Source organism: Gossypium raimondii, chromosome 3, assembly GCF_025698545.1.
Source record: "Gossypium raimondii isolate GPD5lz chromosome 3, ASM2569854v1, whole genome shotgun sequence".
Classification (NCBI taxonomy): Eukaryota; Viridiplantae; Streptophyta; class Magnoliopsida; order Malvales; family Malvaceae; genus Gossypium; species Gossypium raimondii.
Window position 1 is genome coordinate 9,526,894 of NC_068567.1, and position 25,299 is coordinate 9,552,192.

Consider the following 25,299-nt stretch of genomic DNA (forward strand, 5'->3'; position numbering starts at 1 on the left):
AAGAGTCAAGTTCTTTGTACCAAATTGGACCCCAAAAAAGATTAAGTATCAACTTAAGAAAAAATGTCAAGTTTAGGTACAAATTAAAAAAATGTCAAGTTTGGGTACCAAAATAGAAAAAATTTGTCAAGTTTAGGTACCAAATGTTATATTAAGCCCTAATTATTTTCAATTTTTATTTTTACTTCATTTATATCAGACATTCCTCTCTATAGTAGTCACCCATTATAATAGCATTTTGTTATAACAGAAGTTTTTAGAAAAATTGATTTTTAATTTATTTTATTTTAACCCTCTATGACAACTTTTTACTTATGATAGCAACATCCATAGTTATGGTAGATCTATTCACTATATCAATAACTGAGCTGGATTTGGTGTATTATAAGGGGTTTGCCTTTTCTATTGATTCCTACGGATTGGATCAAAAATAATTCTTGAATGAGGTATTCAACTCCAGGGATGAATCAAAAAAGAAATCTTTATCGGCTCTACCTCCTATTTTTTTATGAAGAAAATGAATCTTTTTATCGAAGGATCAGAAAAAAATGGGTCCGGATCTCCTACGGGAATGATTTGGAAGATCCAAAACCAAAAATAATGGTATTTGCTAGTAACAACATAATGGAGGTAGTCAATCAAAATAGATTGATCTGAAATCTTATTCAAATCCAATATAGCACCTATGGGTACATAAGAAATGTATTGAATCGATTCATTAAAAAGAATCGATTCGATCACAACTTCAAATATGGAATTCAAAGGGATCAAATAGGAAATGGTTCTCTGAATCATAGAACTATAATGAAATATACGATCAACCAACATTTATTGAATTTGAAAATGAGTCAGAAGAAATAGTTCGATCCTCATATTTTGATTTCTCTGACCGAGAGATCCATGAATCGGGATCCTAATGCATATAGATACAAATGGTCCAATGGGAGCAAGAATTTCTAGGAGCATTTGGAACATTTTGTTTCTAAGCAGAAGAGCTATTTTCAAGTAGTGTTCGATCGATTACGTATTAATCAATATTCGATTGATTGGTTTGAGGTTATCAACAGAAAAGATTTGTCTAAGTCACTTCGTTTCTTTTTGTCCAAGTTGCTTCTCTTTTTTTCTAACTCACTTCTTTTTTTTTTGTGAGTTTCGGGAATATCCCCATTATAGGTTTGAGATCCACATCTATGAATTGAAAGGTTCAAATTATCAACTTTGCAATCAGTTGTTAGAATCAATAGGTCTTCAAATCGTTCATTTGAAAAAATTGAAACTTTTCTTATTAGATGATCATAATACTTCTCAAAAACGGGAATTCTTGATCAATGGAGGAACAATATCACCATTTTTGGTCAATAAGATACCAAAGTGGATGATTGACTCATTCCATACTAGAAACAATCGTAGGAAATCTTTTGATAACATGGATTCCTATTTCTTAATGATATCCCACGATCAAGACAATTGGCTGAATCCTGTGAAACCATTTCATAGAAGTTCATTGATATCTTCTTTTTTATAAAGCAAATCGACTTCGATTCTTGAATAATCCACATCACTTTTACTTCTATTGTAACAAAAGATTCCTTTTTTATGTGGAAAAAGGCCTGTATCAATATCTCAATTTCAATTCAAACATGGGTTTGATTCACACTACATGTTCTGAGAAATATTTACCATCCGAAAAGCGGAAAAACAGAATCTTTGTCTAAAGAAATGCGTTGAGAAAGGGTGGATGTATAGAACCTTTCAACGAGATAGTGCTTTTTCAACTCTCTCAAAACGAAATATATTCCAAACATATATGCCATGGTTCCTTACTTCGACAGGGTACAAATATCTAAAATTGATATTTTCAGATACTTTTTCAGACATATTACCGATACTAAGCAGCAGTAAAAAATTTGTATCCATTTTTCATGATATTATGCATGGATCAGATATATCATGGCAAATTTTTCAGAAAAATTGTGTCTTCCACAATGGAATCTGATAAGTGAGATTTTGAATAAGTGTTTACATAATTTTCTTCTGTTCGAAGAAATGATTCATCGAAATAATGAGTCACCATTAATATTGACACATCTGAGATCGCCAAATGTTTAGGAGTTCCTCTATTCAATCCTTTTCCTTCTTCTTGTTGTTGGATATCTCGTTCATACACATCTTCTCTTTGTTTCTCGAGCCTATAGTGAGTTACAAATAGAGTTCGAAAAGGTCAAATCTTTGATGATTCCATCATACATGATTGAGCTGCAAAAACTTCTGGATAGGCATCCTACATCTGAACTGAATTCTTTCTAGTTAAAGAATCTCTTTCTAGTTGCTCTGGAACAATTAGGAGATTCTTTAGAAGAAATACGGGGTTCTGCTTTTGGCGAAAACATGCTATGGGGGTGGTGGTCCCGTTTATGGGGTCAAATCAATACGTTCTAAGAAGAAATATTTGAATATCAATCTCATCGATATCATCGATCTCATAAGTATCATACCAAATCCCATCAATCAAATCATTTTTTCGAGAAATACGAGACATCTAAGTCATACAAGTAAAGATATCTATTCATTGATAAGAAAAATAAAAAACGTGAGCGGTGATTGGATTGATGAGAAAATAGAATCCTGGCGAACAGTGATTCGATTGATGATAAAGAAAAAGAATTCTTGGTTCAGTTCTCCACATTAACGACAAAACAAAAGGATTGATCAAATTCTATTGAGTCTGACTCATAGTGATAATTTATCGAAGAATGACTCTGGTTATCAAATGATTGAACAACCGAGACGATTTTACTTACGATACTTAGTTGACATTCATAAAAAGTATCTAATGAATTACGAGTTCAATACATCAGAAAGGCAGATATTCCTTGCTCATTATCAGACAACCACTTATTCACAAACTTCGTGTGGAGCTAATAGTTTTCATTTCCCGTCTCGTAAAAAACCCTTTTCGCTCTGCTTTAGCCCTATCTCCCTCTAGGGGTATTTTAGTGATAGGTTCTATAGGAACCGGGCGATCCTATTTGTTTAAATACCTGGCGACAAACTCCTATGTTCCTTTCATTATAGTATTTCTGAAAAAGTTCCTGGATAACAAGCTTAAAGGTTTTCTTATTGGTGATATCAATATTGATGACAGTGACGATATTGATGCTAGTCATGCTATTGATGATAGTGACACTATTGATCGTGACCTTGATACAGAGTTGGAGCTTCTAACTATGATGAATGCGTTAAATATGGATATGATGTCGGAAATAGACCGATTTTATATCACCCTTCAATTCGAACTAGCAAAAGCAATGTCTCCTTGCATAATATAGATTCCAAACATTCATGATTTGAATGTGAATGAGGCGAATAACTTATCCCTCGGTTTATTAGTGAACTATCTCTCTAAGGATTGTGAAAGATGTTCCACTAGAAATATTCTTGTTATTGCTTCGACTCATATTCCCCAAAGAGTGGATCCCACTCTAATAGCCCCAAATAAATTAAATACATGTATTAAAATATGAAGGCTTATTATTCCACAACAACGAAAGCACTTTTTCACTCTTTCATATAGTAGGGGATTTCACTTGGAAAAGAACATGTTCTATACTAATGGATTCGGGTTCATAACCGTGGGTTCCAATGCACGAGTTTATTAAATTAGCTCTCTATAACAGCATATGGTCTAAATTTTTAAATGAAATTATAGTTGTTTCATATAATCAAGCCTATTAATTATCATTTATTAAATGAAAATTATCTTAATTAAAATATTATTTCAATAAAGTCATTAAATTTCATATAATCTTCAATGAGTGGAATTAAAAATATCAATTTAATAAAATATTAAGATCCCTATGAATTTGGAACATCATAAAATTATAAATTGATTACTTGAATTTAGTAACTTATGATAAATTAATTAATTAAATTAGATAACTCATATTGATTAATTGAACTCGTTAGATTTATGAATTTTATAATTAAACATGTGAAATAATGTAAAATAAAATATGCATAAAATAATAATGCATGTACCTAGTATTCGTCTTTTAATTACATTAATTTGATTCCCATTTTCTTTCTTTTTGAATATAATTAGCACTTACTTTATTTGATGAAAATTTATTTTTATAGTAAGTTTACAACGATTATCTCTATAATAGCATGTTGTTATAGGTTTATAACAATCACCTCTCTATAATAAGTAACATCTCAGCAGACAAATAGAGTAATTATAAAGAGAGTTGATTGTAAAATAAATAAATAATCGTCCAAAAGATAATTCCTCAATCTCGTTGAAAAAAATATTGTGAGATTAATTAAAAATAATAATTAGTTTAATCTGTCACATTGGCGTGATGCCAAAGTTCGATTAAGTTAAGATTCTAATCGGAAGTGTTTCAAATGTGTTAGAACTCTTTGATGTAGCAAATCATGTGTTAATGTGTAAACCCGATGAAGCAAGAAAATTACACCTTACTAATTGGGTAATCTATCTAAGCCCAAGGAATTTGGTGGTCATGGGATTAGAACTTCGAAGTTTAAAAACCAAGTCCATATGTTGAAACTCGATTGGAGGTTGATTCATGAGCAAGATGTTCTCTGGGTTAAAGTCTTGGCTAGCAAATATCTCTTAGGAAATGACCAAGGACGGGAGAAAAGAAAAATATCTACCATTTGGGCTTCACTTAAAAAAGTTAATGGACTGAGATGGGCGGTAGGTGATGGTAACAGTATCAGTTATTGGGATGATGACTGGTGTAGGTTAGGGCAACTTAGAGCTCGGACAATTAGGCCCTTGTTAAGAAGTGAACAAAACATGTCCTTTAAATGTAAATGCGATGGAAGAGTTTTCAATTCAAATCCCTTCTAATTTTTTTGATGCTACTTTTAGCACGCCTATCTCATTCGAATTGGGGATGTCAGATTGCCTGTGTTGGAAGCATTCAAAAGATGGGAGGCTCTCCCTTGCCAACGCCTATGATCTTGCAACTAAGAGAAAGAAGTTGTCAGTGACGGGGAAGGAAGAAAGGTGGAAGAGGTTATGGAAACTGAAAGTTTTCCCAAAACTTAGGGGGCGTTTGGTTGGGGGAATAGGCATGCATTCCCCCTATTCTGCGGGCCCACCTCCAAATGGGCGTTTGGCTGCCCGTAATAGCAGGCCCGATTCAGTTATGGGGCTATTACCTCCATTGGCTGTAATATACATTCCCCTCGTGAAGCGGCAATTATGGATTCCGCCCTTGTTTCCTATTTTCTATTCCATTCTCTGCCCTCATCTACCTTCCGTTCCATCGATTCTCCGACGTTGTTCTTCCAGAGGTAATTTCCCTTTCCCTTCCATCGATTTCTGCTTCTTCTTATGATTTCTATTTTCTAGTCCAAATCTTTTCTATTGCATGTTTGATTGAAAAGATGAAAAATTTTCTTGTTAACCCCTTGGCTGATAAAAAAAGATCAGATTTTTTTGTTTTTGTGTCCTGGATTAATCTATTCATTTCCACAGTCATGAAATACTGGTAATGCCCCTTAGATAGTAATCGAAGCATACAAACAGATAGAGACTAGAGTAATTACCACTCCAAACTCATCTGGATACAACTCACGGTTTAAGAGCCGGCTTTCCCTTCCAATTTTGGCACGGAAAGTAACCTAAAGATGTAAAAGGCATATCGATTGCTCACATGCTAGAAATACAACTATCAATAGAAAAGATTTGGACCAGGGATTACAAGCCTGGCATGGCTTTTACCAAAGTACACGTCCTACACAGAGGGGATTATCACTGAATATTGGTATTGTGGTTATGATGCTACCATTTTTCTTTTTGCTTATGATTTGGTTGATTTACAATGATTGTTGCCATGTGTTTATTTTTAATAATGTAATACTCTAAGAGAGGAAACGAACTTTATATATTTTTTCATCTGAGTTATTAAACATATACTTGTTGAAACTGATGTTGGAACAGTAAATTGGACACCCCGTACTCAACCCTTGGCTGCCTAGAAAGAAAAGGTAATTGATCTTTTAAAGTTAAAATAGACTCCATTAATGTAGATATTCAAAAATTAGTACAAAAGAAGATAAGGTTGCAAGCCTACTTTGTGACTTAGGGAAGTCTACTTTGTGAAGGGAAGTTCTTTAGCATCTTTCCAAAAAAGGGGAAAACAAGAGTAGCAAATGGAAATTAGTACAACAACTATTTGTCATGTTGGTGTTGTTTGGGTTAGATGATTTAGATGGTTAAAAACTTTGAACTTCTGCCTTATTTTTTCCTTATTAGTTTAGGAACCTGTTCATGGCTTGTAATAAGTCTATTGGACACTTCTATATACTCCTTATTAGTTCGTTGAGAACGCATTATTATTTATCACTATGATTGAATATGCATACTTATAGGATCCTCAACCCTTAATAAAAAGATAATACAATGTTGATACTAATTGAGTTAAGACACAACCAACAAAAGAGAATTACAATCAATAAAATATGTGAGGAGTCTATACATTTGAAGAGACTTGTATGAGAAGTGTTTGTTTTTTGTAGGAATCTTGTGGCTAAAGATAAAGAGTAATCTAATTGGCATTCAAAATGTGATTTATCAACCAATTAACCCAGGACTAATCATGCTCGAAATACAAGCTGATGGAGTGACTATCATTGGCTTATCCTTGTGTTAAATGTCGATTTTTAATGCTTATATAAGGCTGCTTGTATACACAGTTTGTAACTATTTTTTGAGGGCTTTATTTCATTCATTTTGGTAACATTCTGTTCAATAATATTTAAATATTTATTAGAGACATCATCACTTGTAAAGATATTTGAGAACAATAAATGTAAGTAATTGTACAACAACGAAATTGTCATTCATTCATTAAACATAACTTTGCAAAAGTTAAATGTTAATCTGAATCGCATAAAGAATCTCGATCTCCAGATCACTTTTTTTTACTATTTCTATCATCACTTGTATTTCCAGCACAGGCATGCTAAATTTTTTTCTATTACTTTCCTATATATTTGGAAGATCCTACCTCCATATGGTTGTTCACATGGCTGTTCACCTGTATGTTAAGGATGAAAAACCATTTTGGTTCTTGTTAACAACCTTTGAAAGATGAGCTTGAATTTTATTAGCATGAATCATGGTTATACACATAAAATACAGATTTTTTAAGTGCTTATTGTAATAGTTAGTGCAAAATAGAATTTTTTATTTTTAATTTTAACTATTATTTTTCAATTGTTATTCAAGTTTTAATTTTATTGTAATGGATTGGTTTTATGCATTTGTTTTTCAATTTATATTTAATAATAATTATTTTAATTAAGTAACTAAAACAAATTTGCTCACCTCACAAGGATAGTCTATTTTTTGTTAATAGACTAGGCATGCCATTTGTGAATGTATTATCTAGGCCTAAAGTGCTTTTATATCATGACAACTAATTTGATAAAGAAATGAATTTCAAGTTGCAAAGATAATTTTAATTTCTATTTTTTGCTTCGTAAAGATTCTAAATTTGTATTGTTCATTTTTCTTTGATAGTGTGTTATTGCAACTTGAATTCTTTGGCTTGTTTGATTGCTTTCTCCACCCACAGTTGAGCGTCTTATATTCACTAAATAACTATAAGTTCTTCGGTAATTAAACTCTTTAATTTTATTTTACTGTTATTGAAATTAGAATTGGAGAAATGTGACCCTTTTACTACGATTTGAAGTTATATAACAATTTAATATCTTGCAGTAATGACTCGTCTGCCTTTTATAGGACAAAGTGTGAGGTGTAAAAGAATTGGTATTGCAATGATAATATGGTTGCAAATCTGTAGAATTGCGAGTTGGTTCTTACTTACATTGGGTGCCATCTATAGCCTACATACTTATAGACCAAGGATCAGGTCCTATATTTTAGATTTTTATGCAAAACGGGATTATGTGAAAAGGCTTATATATGCTAGTGATGAGACCTGTATTGAACAAGTTAGGATGAATAGATTTTCCTTTTTTAAACTATGTGAGATGTTACAAACTTTAGGGGGATTGAAGTCGTCAAGGAACATGCTTGTTGATGAGCAAGTGGCAATGTTTTTACATATCATTTCCAATCACCTTAAAAATTGAGTTATCAAGCATCACTTTAATAGGTCCGGGGAAACTGTCAGCAGATCATTTCATAGTGTTTTAAATGCTGTCATACGCTTACAAGATGTGTTATTTAAAAAGGTAGAGCCAATTACAGCCAATTACAGCTTGTACATAATTTAGTTGATTTAGATTTAAATTTAGTATCGTAACTCAAGTTTTTATAACATGTGATATAGAATTGCTTAGGTGCTCTTGATGGAACCCATATCAAGATTAGGGTTCCAACAGTTGATAAACCTAGATATCGAATGCGAAAAGGTGACATAGCAACAAATATGCTATGTGTTTGTACACCTGATATGCAATTTGTTTATGTTCTTCCTGGTTGGAAAGGTTCTGTTGCTGATGGACGGGTTCTTCGAGATGCCATTAGTAGGAGACATGGACTAAAAGTTCCTCATGGTAAGTGGATAGTTAGAGGACTTTGAGTTATTCATTAAGATCAAACTTTGTTTAGGGAATTAATCATTTTAAAAAAAAGTTTTTTTATAGGTTGTTATTATCTAGTTGATGCTGGATACACAAATTGTGAGGGATTTCTTGCACCTTTTAGAGGACAACGATATCATTTGGATGAGTGGCGTCAGGGTTATCAGCCAAGTACTCCACAAGAATTTTTTAATATGAAACATGCCTCAGCACGTAATATTATTGAAAGATGCTTTGGGTTATTAAAACTTAGATGGAGGATACTTAGGAGTCCATCATTCTATCCTATAAGGGTGCATAATAGAATCATTATTGCATGTTGTTTGCTCCATAATTTTATTCGAACCCATATGAGTATTGATCCTATTGAAGTGGAGGTGGGAGAAGGATTACCTAGTAATGTGGTAGATGACGATGAACCGAATATCATAAATATTCATCCATCGGATGCATGGGCTACTTGGAGGATGGAACTAGCCAACCAAATGTTCGATGAATGGCAAACATCTATAAATTAGTTAGGTTTAGGGACAAAATGAGTTTGAGTTAATTTGTTTATGTTATTTTATGTATCTAGTTTGTGAAACTTTGGTGGTGTTTGAATTGTATTTTGTATTGTACTAAACTTGTTGAATTATAATTTAATTTCTTTTCATTCATCATGTGTTATAATTTTATAAAGTGTTGAGCTTTTGATTCATGATATTGAACTTAATTTTAATTTTGTAAAGTGTTCACCTTTTGATTCATGATATTAAACTTAATTTTAATTTGATTTTTTCTTAAGATAATTATGTCAAGTGTTTCAGAATCAAATGTTTCTTCCCAAGCTTCTCGAGGAACCAAAAGGAAATGGGTTCTAGAAGAAGATGCATTGGTTTCCTACATGGTGGACTTGCACAATGTTGGAACCTTTAATGCTGATACGGGGTTCAAAGCCGATTATTTAAACGAGTTGGAAAAAATGTTAGAAAAGGCTTTACCCAATGCAATGTTGAAGGCTAGACCTAATATTGAATCGATGATTAGGTTACTAAAAAGGGATTGGTCAATTGTGTATGACATGCTTAATGGCCAAAACAATAGTGGTTTTGGTTGGGATGAGCATAGGCAGCTCGTTGTTGCTGAAGATGCGATTTGGAACTCTTATTTAAATGTAATAATTATTTCAAGTCTTTATTATCTTATTTTTACCAAACTTATAACTAATATGATTTCCTCATTTTTATAGAGTCATAAAGAAGCCGGTCAATTCAGACATTGTAGTTTCCCTTACTAAGACCAACTTACTGCCATCTACGCAAGAGATCGAGTGATTGAGAAAGATGCTCAAACAGCCGCTGATGTTATTGAAGAAATAAATGTTCAGGATGTACCTACTACAGATATTAATGAAGAAAAAAACAAATTCTATGACTGCGAAGTTGATGTCTCTTTGGATGACATGGATGTTTCTGCTACAGAACTGTAACCAAGAAACCAAGGGGATTCCACATCTTCAACGAAGAAAAAAAGAATTCTGATGCAAGTGAGCATGTTTCTTCTTCATTTCATAATGCTGCCACTTTATTGGCGGAAAACATGCGGGCCATTGGCGAACAAATCAGTAGGAGTATTGCCTCCGATGTGGTAGTTCAACAAAAGTCAGAAGAATTCCAGATCATCCAAGAAAAAGCTACAAATTTATATCCAACTTATGTGAAATAGAAGGTTTAACTGTGGATGAGGGGTATCGAGCATTGAGCAAAATTCCAGATCATCCAACTCAAATGCTCGTTTTCTTTAGTTTACCTTCTGATGTGCGGTTGGAATGGGTCAAAAGATTTCTTGCTGACCATTAAAAATCATGATTCTATTGATGATATTTTTGTAACTTTTTTTGTTTGTAATATTTGGGATGGTATGTCATTACAATATCCTAACTTTTTGATGTTGTAAAACTGTATAACATATGAATTATAACATATGGATTATGACATAGAATTTCATGAATTTCATGTAACCTTTTGTTAATATATGAATATTATGTTTATGCAAAATATAATTCTCAAGTTATTTATTACTCCTAATATTTTTTATTGTAGAATAATTAAATTATTTGTTTCACTAATGATATTTTAGCACATTAAATATGCATTGTAGTTTAAAAATAATAAAGTAGATTATATATTATTTTATAGTATTATATAATATGATTTTAGTAAATTCATATAAGAATAATTATCTAGTTTTTTATTAAATTATATATTTTTATTAAATTATATTTAATATTAATTATTTTAAATTATATTTTATAGTGTTATATATTATGATTTTAGTAAATTCATATAAGAATATCTAATATTAAGAATTTTATTAAATTATATATTTTATTAAATTATATTTAATAATAATTATTTTAAATTATATTTTATAGTATTATATATTATGATTTTAGTAAATTCATATAAGAATATTTAATACTAAGAATTTCATTAAATTATATATTTTTATTAAATTATATTTAATAATAATTATTTTAAATTATATTTTATAGTATTATATATTATGATTTTAGTAAATTCATATAAGAATATTTAATACTAAGAATTTTATTAAATTATATATTTTATTAAATTATATTTAATAATAATTATGTTAAAATATGATTAAATTATTTATTATTTATATTAATAATCTTATTAAAATTTAATAACAATAACAATAATCATCTACCTAAAAAAAATTCTGCTAAGGGTATTCTAGTCATTTTAATTTTTTTCCTTATGCTATTACAACATCATTCCATTCAACCAAACACAGGAATACTATTACAGTTCTATTCCATTCCATTCAACCAAACAATTGAATTACTATTACACCTCTATTCCATTACAGCGAACCAAACGTGCCCTTAAGATGTTTCTTTGGAAATGCATCAACAAAATTTTACCACCACTAACTCTTTCAACCACTAGAAAATCTCTTATTATTAGCTTTGATGTCCCAAGTTTTGATATAACAACATTTAAGATACATTTTTATTTATATTTCCTAAGTTATTTGGTAAAAATAATTATTGAAAAATTTGTTAAACATTTTCAAAGCATTTCAGAAACATGTAAATGTACTCAAAAACAAGTTTTAAATGTGTTTTAATTTATCTACATGTTTTTGAGTCAATCTAAAATGTTTTTAAATGTTTTAAACTCATTTTATACAAGTCTAGGAAGTTGTATCGATACTTGGAGGAAGTTCTACCGATAGAAGCAAGTCAGAAAGTACCCAAAGTATTCCTCCAGACTTCTATTGATACTCAGGGGAGCTTCTACTGATACAAGTCCACTTCTACCAATAGAGATCCACTTCTATCCATACATCTTGCGAGTTATATCGATACAAGTCTATTTGCAATGCTTCAAACGGCTAGAAACTATCCCCAACGACTATAAGCGGTCACAAATTTTCCCTTGTTATATAAACACATTATGAACACTTCAAGATACAAGAGATGAACATTTAAGCATAGGAATCAAGAGAAAAGTTGTCAATTCTTTATTTTCTTCATTTTCTCTTGTACATATTCATTGAGAGCTTATTGTAATGTCTTTTTCTCTCTCTCAAATCTTTGTATGTAGAGCCTCAATTTGCAAACACACCTACTAGAGGTTCATTGTTAGTTTGCTCATCTTCTCTTTGTTGTAAAGAACATAGTTAAGGTTTTTGAGGTATAAAACCTTAAGTAGATCGTAAAAGGTTTCTAATTGAGTCACAAAAGCTAGAGAGTTTTAGTTAAGCAATAAAAAATAGGGGGAATGTTCTATCTTAGCCTTGTGAAAAAGACAAAGATTGTAAAAGTTATACATTTTCCTTAAAGGTAATAATTAAGTATAGTGAATTGGGAAATCCTTGGTTGAGGTATACCAAGGTAGTGGAGGTAGGCAATTGGGGCCGAACCACTATAAATCAAATTGTCCAAGCTTTTCTTTCATTTCCTCATCCTTTAGAAAAATTTGTAGAAATTTTTAAAATACCAATCCACCCCTTCTTGGTATTTTCGGGCCTAACACTGATGTTTGCCCCTTTTGTCAGTCTAATAGTGATGAAATTACCCATATTTTGAGAGGGTGTGATGTTGTCAAGGGTTGGTGGTCCATTTTTACAAGGAATGACAATGGTCTACCACTTCTTGATAACGAATGGGAAGGCTGGATTTTCTGTAATATTGAAGTAAAGTTTTAGACTAATCGTCTAAAGTTGCCATGGTATCTTGTGTTTTTTGTTGCGGTCTCGAAAATTTGGTTGCTTAGAAACGCCATCGTTTTTAAGAGAAAGCAAAAACAATGGAGTATCAGACAAAGATGCTTTGCAAGGGTAGCAAAATTTTGCTACTTCACTAGTGATTAGAGTTTGCTACCCACCCTCGTTGTGTCAGTTAAATGGTTTCCTCCTCGGCAAGGGTGGAAGAAACTCAGCACGAATGGCTCATCTTTTAGGAACCCTGGGAGAGTAGAAGGTGAGGTGGTTATTAGGGGCCAAGAGGGATCTTGGGTTAAAGGAACTAACAGGTACATTCCTAAAGCCAGTAGCATTGAGGCTAAGCCATGGGCATTGAGAGGTGGCCTAAAAGCTTGCTATTGATCTTAAAAATCTCTCATTTAGAAATTGAAGTTGACACTACTGTTGTCATCTCTTTTATTTCTAATGAGATTATTTCTAATAAATTGCTTGGTATTTTAATTAACGATTGCAGGATGCTCTGTGTTATTATCTCGAAAACTAATATCAAATACATTTTCTGATAGGGGAACCAGAGTGTTGATGCTCTAGCAAAATTAGGGAGCAACCTTTCTGTCGATTTACGGCTTGAGAATACTAGGACTAATGCTTTTGTGTTTATTTGTAATAAGCCTCCTCAGGTTGTGTTATCTTTTGTTTTTGAAGAGGCTTTTGGACCTCCTATTTTGAGAATTGTTATGTAAAATCATTATGTTATTCTTATTTTACTAAAAAAAGCAAGTCATGTGTGCGCTAAATTAGGCTAAGGCATGGGCTTAAAGTGTTTGGAAGGAGCGAGGCTTTGCAAATTCCACAAGAAAAACAAGAATTATTAATGCTAAAACTCATATTTACCTCATATTGTATATACAACTTTGCCAATTGAAAAATCATTTTTAAATATATATTACAACTGTCTTTTGTTGTTTTCAAATATAATTTTTTTAACATAGGCTTAATTTATTTCTCTAAAAATATTTTAATTATGACACAACTGTTTTAGTTACAAAAACTATTGTGTAACCACAATATGTTGATTGCAACCATGTAAATTTATATTTTAAATATTTTGTGTAACAATATTATAATGGTTTCAAATATTATTTGTGATACATTTTAATTAAATGTGTATTACATTGCGCGGCACATAAATGTCATTTCAAAAATTATTTTAACAACCATATCGTTTATGTAAAAATAATATTATTGGTTGCCAAATATTATTTTGCAATGATATTTTGATTGGTGATGCAATATATTGCACAACGACTATAGTCATTACCAAAAATTAATTTTAGTATTTACAAAATGTGATTGTCAAATACTTCACGTAACAATAATAATATATTTGTTAATATTTTTATGTAAAAATATTTATATACTTGTAAAATATTAATTTGTAATAACATAATATTTAGTTACGTATGTTACACAACTATTATAAGGTCAATTTTAGCAACCATAATATTTGGTTGCAAATTTAAACATCATGATCGTTGAATTTTATTTTGAATAAAAATTTTAGTTGGTTGGTAACAAAAAATAGGTAAGGCTATCTTAAAGAAAGTGGATATTTATTCATAGGCAACATTATTTGGCTGCAATTGAATTAAGATAAAAATATAAAAAAAATTAAAAAATATATAAAAATAATTTCATAACTAAAATTTAAATAACCTATAAAATTTAAAGTCTGAAAATTGTAATATCATATGTATATATTGTCGAAACCACTTTCTTTTTAAAAAAACAAAAATTTAGTTGTCGACTTAAAAAACGAAAATTGGAGTCGCCACCGATCCTTTATGGAGGTGTGATCGGCTCACCTTGAAAACGATTTTGGTCTGCGAAATCTAAAAAACAGGTTAGGGAGTCGGTTACGCACGAAGAAGGGTTAACACCCTCGTAACGCCCAATATTGGTACCGAATTGATTGTTTAATGTCTTAGTGTCGAAATTTTGAAAAGATTTTAGAAGAAAATTTGAATAAACCAATTTGAGTAATAAGACGCGCCTATTTTAAATAAATAAATTATCACACTCAGTAAGTTAGGGTGCAATAGTTTAATCTTTGAAATTAAGTGTATCTTTTGACCTTTAAAACTCATGTATTTTGAGAAGGATACTTGGTTATTTGGGTCAAACGGCAAATTAGAACCCAGTAAGTTAGGGTTCAATTTCTCGAAATTCCTAAACACCGAATATTGCCTTTGTTTTAAAAATCCTTAATTCGAGGTAGCAAAATTATCAGATCCAGTGAGTTAGGGTCCAACATTTTGAAATCCCGAAGAACTTTATTTGAGATTTGTGCAATTTTATTTGAAAGATATTTGGCCACCCAAATTCAACGAAGAAAATTGAAGCCCAGTAAGTTAGGGCACTATTTTCTCGAGAATCATTGGCTATCGGGTATTTTGGAAACTTAAAACTATTTTAATATTTTAATAAAATGCAATCTTTTAAGCAATGTAATACAGTTGAATGTTTTCGTACAACGCAAAAAGGACAATTTGAAAATAAAATGTACGCCAACGAATACAAATAAGCAGGACAATAATAATTCCAAACATACATTATGTAAACATCAACATTAGCTAATAAGAGCAAACTAATTAAAAATCAAACAAATCTACATAGCACTAATGAAATATATAAGTTTAAACATAATTTAAGAAATAAATATGATATATATAAATTAAAAAGTTAAAATAAATTTGAATAAATTAACCATATTGAAATAAGTTGAAATAAATTGAAGATGTTAAAATATTTGAAAGAAATAAAATATCTATATGATAATATGAAATCAAATATATTATGGATGTATATAATAAAAATAATTTAATATAAATTGTGTATACATACATATATGAAATAGTATTATATAAGAGCATTATTGTATAGCTCTTTTTTTAAAAAATATAGAAATATATAAATAAATTTTAAATATATTATAAAATAAAAAACATCAAGAAATATATACAAATCATGCCAAATTTACGTAAAAATATAAAAATATGATAAATTTAAGTAGTGATACATGATAAAATTTAAAATAATAATACGTAATAAACTTATAATAAAAATACATTATAATTTAAAAATGTAATAATATATAACGTTTGAGAAAAACTTGAAACAATAATACATATAAAAACATAAAATAATAATAAAATATTAAGCTTAATCATTAACTAATATTAGATTTTAAAAAACAAATAGATCCAAAATAATAAAAGGTTAAATAAATTAAATAATTAAGTATTGTTGAATTCAAAAAAGGATTAGAATCGATTTAGAACAAAATTAACAAAAAAAGAAATATAAAATAAACTAAAAGGGCCAACACATGACATGCGGATAATATGAGGATTTAAATGGGAAATTTCCCTTTCCTTCAAAACGCAACATCTCTGTATGGACCCAATAGGAATAAAATATAAAAAAGCGTGGCCAAATTTAAATAAAATATAAAGATTGATTTGAATGTATCATAAAAAGTGAGGGACCAAGTGCAAAAATAGCCCACTAGAGGCCAAAACGCGCGGATCTAGTCTGGTTCGGGTCATGCCATCGGGTTACGGCTAATACGACACCGTTTTGAGGCCACTGAGAAAGGCCTCAAATGGCGTCGTTTTGCATGTTTATTTAAACTAAACAAATAAAATAAAAAAAATTCACTTCAGCCCTATTTTCCAAAACAGAAGAGACCCCCCTGTTTTCCTCTGTTAGGGTTTTGAAACCAGTCTCGCAGATCGCCGTCAACGACCAGGCTGCCCTAGAGCCTTCAACCTTTTCTCGATCTCCGATGGCGACGGAGCAGGCAAGGTCAGGTAACTCTTCGTTCCTTAAACCCTTTTTTATTACCTCTATATGTATGCGACCAAAAAAAATAGAAGAGATAAACCGCTAAGAAGAAAAATACAGAAAGAAAAACAAGAAAAAAGAACCACCTTTCCAAAAAATTAATCGATCTTTGATTTATGTTTTTTTGATATCTTCGAACCTTTTTTCTTTTCTTTTTGTATTCGAATATACGTGTCCCTTACAAGTTTCAATCGGCCCTTTTTATAGCCGGATAGAGACAAAGAAATTTTAAACTTTTTTGCATTTTCTATTTACTGCTAGTATTTGCTGTCAATCCCTCATTGCTGCTCCTTTTTGCCGTTATTGTCTGTTTTTGCTGCTCGTTTGTTCGTCTCTTGCAGGTACGGAGAGCAGGGCTGGGGACGTGGCATGTACGGAGGCAAAGGCGCATGCGTGAGGGCAGAGGCTTGGCACGCGTGGCGGAGTTGGGGCTGCTGCGGCGCTGGGGCCTGCTCGCTGCTAGGGTTTCTGCCAATAGGTTGGGATTTGGGCCGAGTTGGGCCATTAAGTGTTTAGGCTAGTAGGCCGAATTGGGCTGGTAGTTTGGGCCATTGTTTTTGGACTGTTATTTTATTTTATTTGGTTTAATAAAATGGGCCGGGCAAATTGGCCTATTACATATATTATCATAGTAAACACCTTGCTAAAGTTTAGATATACTATTACTTAAATCATTATATTAATAAAATCATTATCGAGCCACATGTCATAAAAATGAAGATAAGAAAAATAAAGTTTCCACCGCCTAAAGACTAATGAAGTTCTAAATTTGAATCAATCCTTATGTAAATAGCTTTGTCCATAGTTAAACTTTATTCTGCAATTGACAAATTATACAATAGATAAATATTAGAATCTTTTAATTATTAGTATTATTATTATGAAGTTGCAATTATAACTAAAAGAAATCTTACCGAAGGTCGTGACTTTGTTGAATGAAATGTAGGGAAATTCAAAGGGGCATGCATAAACATTTATCCTATTTCTTCTGTTACTTATCATCTGATTTCTTTCAAAATGCGCTGTTCACATTCTACTCAATCTACTTCAAAATTTTTGAGGATTTCGGTGCGAATTCTCTTCAATTGTTGTGCGATCCATATTAAAATTATCGATCTTTTCCCAAAGCTCAATGGTAATGCCTTTTATTTCTAACACATGTTGCTTGTGCTCTTATTGAACATGCATCCATTACCAAAAACTCCCATTACATCTCTAGTCACTAAGGTAAGAGTTTGAGAACTTATTTACACCAACCTCATGAGATTATCCTACATTTTATTTATAATCATTGTTAAATTATCTAAATAATTAATATTGCGAGTACAATAAAATTGCACCTTCTTAAAGCCTCAATCCAATTTGTTTTTGAATGCTCACTTGCTTAATCCAAGTTTTACGAGTATGTTGAAAAAAAAAATCAAATCTCATCACTCATAGGTTTCCCTCCCATAATTGGATCAACCTATAAAAAGTGATATTTACCATTAAAAAAATATAGCGCATTATATTCATGCATTAGCTAGATATTTTAGAATTAATTAAAAAATCAAAAGTTAATTTGAATTATAAATTAAGTTTTAACATTCTTTGTTCACTCTCAACAAAAGATAATTTACTTGTTTTATATATCTGCTTTTGATTGAGTGCATTGCTTAAGTTACGTTGACTTATAATATATATATATATATATATATATATATATATATATATATATATATACATGAACTTTTTTAATGACATTAAAATGATAATTGAAGAAATAGTCAGTTTGTACCTTATTCAAACTAATGTCCAATCTATTGTTTAGACATAAGTATAAACAAAATAGTGAATAAAGATAAACAACGAAAAGAGTAAAGAAAGAGATATATAACACCTAAAATTTTAACGTAATTCAAAAATAATCATACTTTGTAGAACCTCGCTCAATAAACAATAACTCATAATACATCTCCATCATCATGCTCATTCCCATCGTGAATAAGTTTCTCATAATAAGTTTGGAAATTAGTAACTTAGGGGGGCAAAATACCATTAAAAGTCCATTTTTTTAAAAAATTTACCGAAATGGGCCCGATATATAATTATTTACCGGAATGGCCCAATTCCTCGAAAGCGCGTCCACGTCAGCGCGATGTCAGGGGACATGGCAGGAAAACGCGTCCCTGAGGAAGCATTTTGGTTACGTGGATAGAAATCACTCCCTCAAGAGCACGTTTTCTTACCACATAAGCGCTCCCTTGGGGATGCGTTTTGCCCGCTCGTGAACAGTAGCAACAGCTAATTTTTTGATCGTTGGTGACCCCCCCAACGGTAAAAAAAAACTATAAACCCCCACCACCTTCATTTTTTTTCACAACTAAATCCTTTCTCTCAATTTCTCCCTAATATTCTTTCAATTTCCTCTCAATTTTCTATTTAAAATAGCTTTAAATTTTTAATTATTTTTAAAATAGTTTTAAAATTTATTTTTTTGAATTTTTTTTAAATCGTAAAAATTTGTACCAATTTAGCAATGGCCGGGGAATTGATTCGTCTTGATGACAAGCATATATCCGTGGAACAAATGAAACTGGTAACTGTTAAATTTAATTTTTAAATATTATTTAAGATTTTTTTATTTATGCAATTTTAAATAATTATTATTTATTATTTGTTATAAAAGTCTGTAGATCGGATATTGCAGTGCTATATCCGCAATATGCATGGTCCTCCATCACCGTTGGTAAAGAATTACCTGTGGGAGGTGGGTTTTTGGCACGTGGCGACGGTAGGCCGGGGATGCAAGTTGGACCCGAAACTCATCAGTGCGTTGATTAAGAGGTGGAGACCCGGGACGCACACATTTTATCTTCCATGTGGAGAGTGCACTATCACTTTGGAAGATGTCAATTTGCAATTGGGATTGCCAGTGGACGGGTACGCAGTCACCGGGTCTGTTCAATCTGGTGATTGGGGAGCGGTATGCTACAAGCTTTTGGGCGCTATTCCGGAGAATATTAACGGAGGTCGAATTGAGATGGGCTGGTTACGAGAAACATTCCCAGATTCGGATGATGATTCAACCGAAATAGAAAGAATCCGATATGCTCGGGCATACATTCTTCAGATAATTGTAGGCTATCTGATGCCGGACTTGTCACGGAACCTCATGCATCTAAGATGGCTGCTGAAACTCGTCGATTTTCGAGTAGCTGGTGAATTTAGTTGGGGGTCTGCCATGTTGGCAACATTGTACTGGGCACGGTTATAAGTCAGAGGTTGCTTGTCACTACTACAGTCATGGGCACGGTTTCGCTTTCCATTTTTACATCCTCAAGTGGACCACCCGTATACATTCCCACTTATAACGAGGTAAATTTTATATTAGATTTTACAATTATTATGTAGATTTAAAATATAATCGAATGCTAAAAATTTATTTAATTAGGTGGAACCATCCGGTAAGTTATGCTCGACTACCTACCTCTCTTGAAGATATACGACTTCTATTGGACCAAAGGTCGGAAGCACAAGTAAGTATTAAATAAAATAGATATTTCCATCATGAGATAGTCGATTGATATTTAGTATTTAGTATATAAGTAATATTTACATCATGGTCTTATAGTTTCAATGGACACCGTACGAGGATTCGGCAATTCAGGCAGTAATTCCGGATGAGAACTTCCAAAATCCAAACGGTTGGCATGTGAAAGTCCCATTGGTCAACTTTGCGACTGTGGAGATGCACCAGTCGGACAGAGTATTATGGCAATTTGGATTCTGACAACTGATTCCCGTGGCACTTGAGGTGTTGGATGATCATCACAAAATCGACCTACGGCAATTGCATACGAATTGACCGAGATTCTGGTCACACTACATCCAAATGTGGGAAGATCGGTATGATTATATACCTACTCGGGAACCAATAATCGTTCCAGAGTTAGCGTACGTGTCGGAATACATGTCATGGTTTAGGATCCATGGCAAGCCATATTTACTGTCGCCAGAGGAGAGACAGCGACAATTGAGTCTCTAAAGGGAATGACGTGGCCCTTTAAATCAAATAAGAAGGCACGACGACACAGGCCTATCAACGAGGCCCGAAAATTCACCCAGCCCATCATCAGCACCCATAGAATCACCAGGCCCAGCAACAGCACCGACACAGTCACCTGACCCAGCAGTTCAACTGACGATACCCACGGCACAGCCTTTTCGGATGATTCCAAGTGCGTATCCTAGCCCTTTTATGTATCCTAACCCTTATATGTTTCATTTTTCTAGTCCCATGGCAAGTTGGAGTTAATGGCCTGGTTCATCTCCATTTTTTATTACGTCGAGTGGACCGTCGATGTATAGGCCATCGTCGCACGAGGGATCGCAAGAAGGGCCGTCGGGGAGCTCTTCTTTTTACCAAACCCCATCACCGTATGGGTTTCAAACACCTTCGCCGTTGGTGATGCAAACACCTCCACATTCACTATTCTATCAAGGTAGCTTATCGTCCAAACACCGGCAACCAGATCCCCTACCGAATGAACCAGAATCCCCGCCGGAGCAACCACAACCCCCGCCGGAAGTTGGACAAAGAAGGAGTCCAGCGCGTAACCGTCGACAACTGCCATGTGGCACTGAATCCGGCGAGCACGAAGATTGATTTTTATTTTAATATATTTGTACAAAACAGTTTATTTTGATGTAATAAAATACAAAATAGTTTATTTTGAATATTTTGATATTATTTGATGTAATAAAATACAAAATAGTTTATTTTGAATATTTTGATATTATTTCATTTAATAAAATACAAAATAGTTTTGATATTATTTCATTTAACATATCCTACTTGAAGAGTTTTTGACACTATTTACTTAGAAACGTCAATTCAAATTTATTTTTTCAGGAGCTATTGTACCAAAAGCGCGTCCACGTGGGAGCGATTTCCTTAAAAAAATTTTAATTAAATTACTCAAGTAACCTTAAACCCTAATTTAATTGATTTTTTCTTAAAAAACTATAAACACGAAACGTAATCCAATTTTGCCCAAATTTATAATTAATTTAATTAAGAAACCCTAATCCCTTATTTGTTTAATTTTTTCTCCAAAACCCTAAAAATCCTAAAAACCAAAAATCCTAACCCTAACCCGAAAAACCCAAAACCTAATGTGGGGAGAAACGGGCAAAACGCTTCCTCAAGGAAGCGTTTTGCTGTTATGTCCCCTGAAAAAGCGCTGACGTGGACGCGTTTTCGGGGAAAAAAGGCCATTCCAGTAAATAATTATTTACAGAGCCCATTTCGGTAATTTTTTTTTTAAAAAAAGGCTTTTAATGGTATTTTGCCCAAGTTAGGCATTGGTACTTCTAAAAGAAAAAATAAATATTACAAGTAACAACTGACACTGATTTGATATGAACGTAAGGAAAGAATCTAGAAACCAAGTTGCCTATTAACAAGCTTTTTCATACCCAAAAGTTAAATCAAACAAGCTTTTGATTCACAACTGAAAATTTTCCCTCAACATTCTAATTAACCGTAAACCTAGATAATCAATAATAGAAAAACATAAAAAATGTACAAGCAACCCATCTTATGCAGATATTTATTTAATATTTAATGCATATTCATTTGGTTGGTAGATTAAGGATATACGGGGCAAATTCTTTTTTCCCATTTTCGGTATGTTTGTATTTATTACTATGTTTTTTTTTCTTTTAGAACTTGTTTCGACTAGTTAAAAAAGGGGGATCAACTTGGTGTTTTGCAATCATTAGAGGAAAAAAGTCCTTTTAGAAAGACCAATTTACCCATTTATAAAATTGGGAGACCTAAAAAGCTGTTTTTATCTTTTTCTAACTATATCAATTTTTTTCATAACGTGAAATTGAGTGGTTTAAATAGAAGACTTTAAATAGGTGGAGGCATGTGCATGTGTCACGCCCCGCGAGTGAGTAATGCCTCATTAAACCCAAAATCGAGGAAACACAAGAGAATCGAGTCACAAGGTTCTTGGAGTGCCTCGAAAGACTCTAAAAGCTGAAGAAGGGATCAGATTTGTGTAGAATCGTGTATAATATTTTATAAGTTCTAGAATACTCTACCATTGTATAACATTTAATGAGTTAGGTGGGAAGGTTCTAGAATTAGATCTTGACCATTCATTGAAATCAATTGTAACCATTGGATCGTTTATGGCTTGTCTATATAAGTAGAGGCTCATAGTCCTCATTTTTACATTCAACTTAGCTTTTAGTAATAAAGATGCTTTAACATTCTCCAAACTCTCTTGCATCTTTCTAAGTTCTCTTCCTTATTTACTTGCTTAGGTTAAGTGTGCCAAGCCTCTCCTAAGTGAGGATCGAAGGCTAACTTAGGGTCGTGGGTAAGAAATTTGAATCTAAGGCTACATGCGACTGGAGCTAAAGTCTCGGCATGTGACAAGTTGTAATATCCCTAAACTGGGTCTAGTAGTTTTGGGTATATTTTTCAGATTTTGAGTGTGAAACTAGGAATTTATGGGGTTTCTAGTAATTTTTAATTTAATTTAGGAGGTTAATTTCATCTAAAATTGATTAAAAAATAATCCAGAAAAATAAAAATATTTTTGGAAAATTAATTTTAAAGTAATTAAATAATTATTAGTGAAAATAATTAATATGAGTCGAAAAAGAATTTTAAAATAATTTTTATTGGGGGTTAATTTGTGTTAAATTTAAATATTAATTAAATTAGATTTAATTGTAAAATAAGAAAAATTTTGGAGTACTTATTTGACAAATAAACCTTAAATTTTGGAATTTTGGAGGGAAATGATCAATTGATAAAGTAAGGGAAATATGGGAGTAGCCATTAGGCAAATTCCTCAATTTTTAAATTCTGGTGGGTTGTTTCACCTTTAAAAATAATGCATCTAACCTACTTTTCACACCATTTACATCATATTAGAGAGCTATAAATTTTTTTTTTCTTTGCATGATTTAAATATCTATCATCAGAGAATAGATCCAACCATTTTCCTTCTCAAAATACTCTCTCAATTTGCCCGAAATTATTCTCAAAAGTAGCCAAAAATATTCTGAAATTTCTCAAGATTCTTGAATCAAGATTTTCAATTAAAGTATTTAGAACTAATCGAAGGTAATTATTATTCCTAAACTTATTTTTATGAATATTAGAAATATTTTTACATGATTTGAGAGTCAATTAAAGGATTTTTTTATCAATGTTATCTTCTTCAAAAGCTTAAGGTGCTTTAATGGTGGATCTTGAATTTTGAGAGGAAATCCACAAATCAATAGATGTTCCAACTCAAAATGGATCTATTAAAAGGCTTTTGGTTTTATTTGTCAAGAATAAACATGATTTGTGAGGTAATTTGAAGAAATCTAAATTTCATCATATTCTTAAATTGATTTTCTAAATTTTTGTGAAATTGATTATTTAATTACTTTTCAAAAAGGAAAAAATATTATTGTTGCATAGTGCTTGGATTATATTATACTATGAATAGCGATTGAAAATAATAAAGAATGTAACGGTTCTTGTCGGGCATGAAATGTTTTATTGATATAAGATAATTTGATAGTTTTTAAGGGAAATTGATTAGGTTACCTAGTTAAATTACATAATAGATTAGAAGTACCTAAGTAAGAATGTTTGAGGATGCCATATGAGATATAAGTTCTATAGATATTCGTAGAAACATGAATGCTTGAATTTATTATTATTCATTCAGTTTAATTTGAAGCATGAAAGAAATTGTGTATGGTGGGATGCTTAGGGATGACCTAAGGCATTGTTTGAATAGCCAATTCTCAAATGACCATACCTTAATGCTATGAATCCCTAGTCTTCTTATTTTAGCCCGATAACTCCTCTTTGATGAACCAACAAAATTGAAACCCAAAGACTACACATAAAACTTGAACTCTTCCCTATCCTTGGTCCTTTAATACATTACAAAATAGATGTCAATCCATAGATAATGAGGGTTTAAGTAGATACATCACGGTGGTTTTAAAAAATAGTGAAAAAGGAAGAAACAATATGATACAGTGACTATAGTTGGGCAAAAATTGTGTGAAAAAGAAAATTATAGAAAAAGTCAAAATTAAAAATGAAAAGAAAAAGTGTAGAACAGAAACAAAAGCATTATGACTAAGAAAAAAATTAAAAAAAGTTAAAGTGGCAAAACAAAAAGTCACAAAAGTGAAAGAAAACTCAGTCATCAATGCACCAAAACTCGTTATGCCGACAATAGTTGCTAGTATTATATTGTATCTTCTTACATGGAGAGATAAGGTAGGTGAAAGAGGGAGACAAAAGACGTTGCATTTGGATGGGACATTTAGGTGGAAGAGAGGGAACAATATTATGTGCCTAACTATTTCTAGTGTTTGATTCGTTTTGAGCCATATCTTTCTTTAAATTTATACCATCCTAAGCCTTAGAACGTTACAGGGTTAGAAGACCAATGTGACTTAAGTGTTCTCTGTGCATAATCTTCAAAAATTGCTAATAATTACACTCAATGAATATTTTTGATTCACATGATTGTGTCTGCTACATATATGTTTGATTAATGTTAATGGTGA

The 25,299-nt window shown here is 31.8% G+C and overlaps 1 protein-coding gene and 1 pseudogene across 1 annotated transcript; both read left to right on the forward strand.

Annotated features, from left to right (window-relative positions):
- Positions 1–335: 335 nt before the first annotated feature.
- On the forward strand, positions 336–3,659 carry LOC128039902 (protein Ycf2-like; annotated as a pseudogene).
- Positions 3,660–9,342: 5,683 nt separating this feature from the next.
- Positions 9,343–10,049, forward strand: LOC105797083 (uncharacterized). The gene is made up of 2 exons (XM_012627009.2): positions 9,343–9,745; positions 9,821–10,049. Exons 1-2 carry the CDS (start codon positions 9,383–9,385, stop codon positions 9,866–9,868), a joined length of 411 nt encoding a protein of 136 aa, XP_012482463.2. The 5' UTR covers positions 9,343–9,382; the 3' UTR covers positions 9,869–10,049.
- Positions 10,050–25,299: the final 15,250 nt, after the last annotated feature.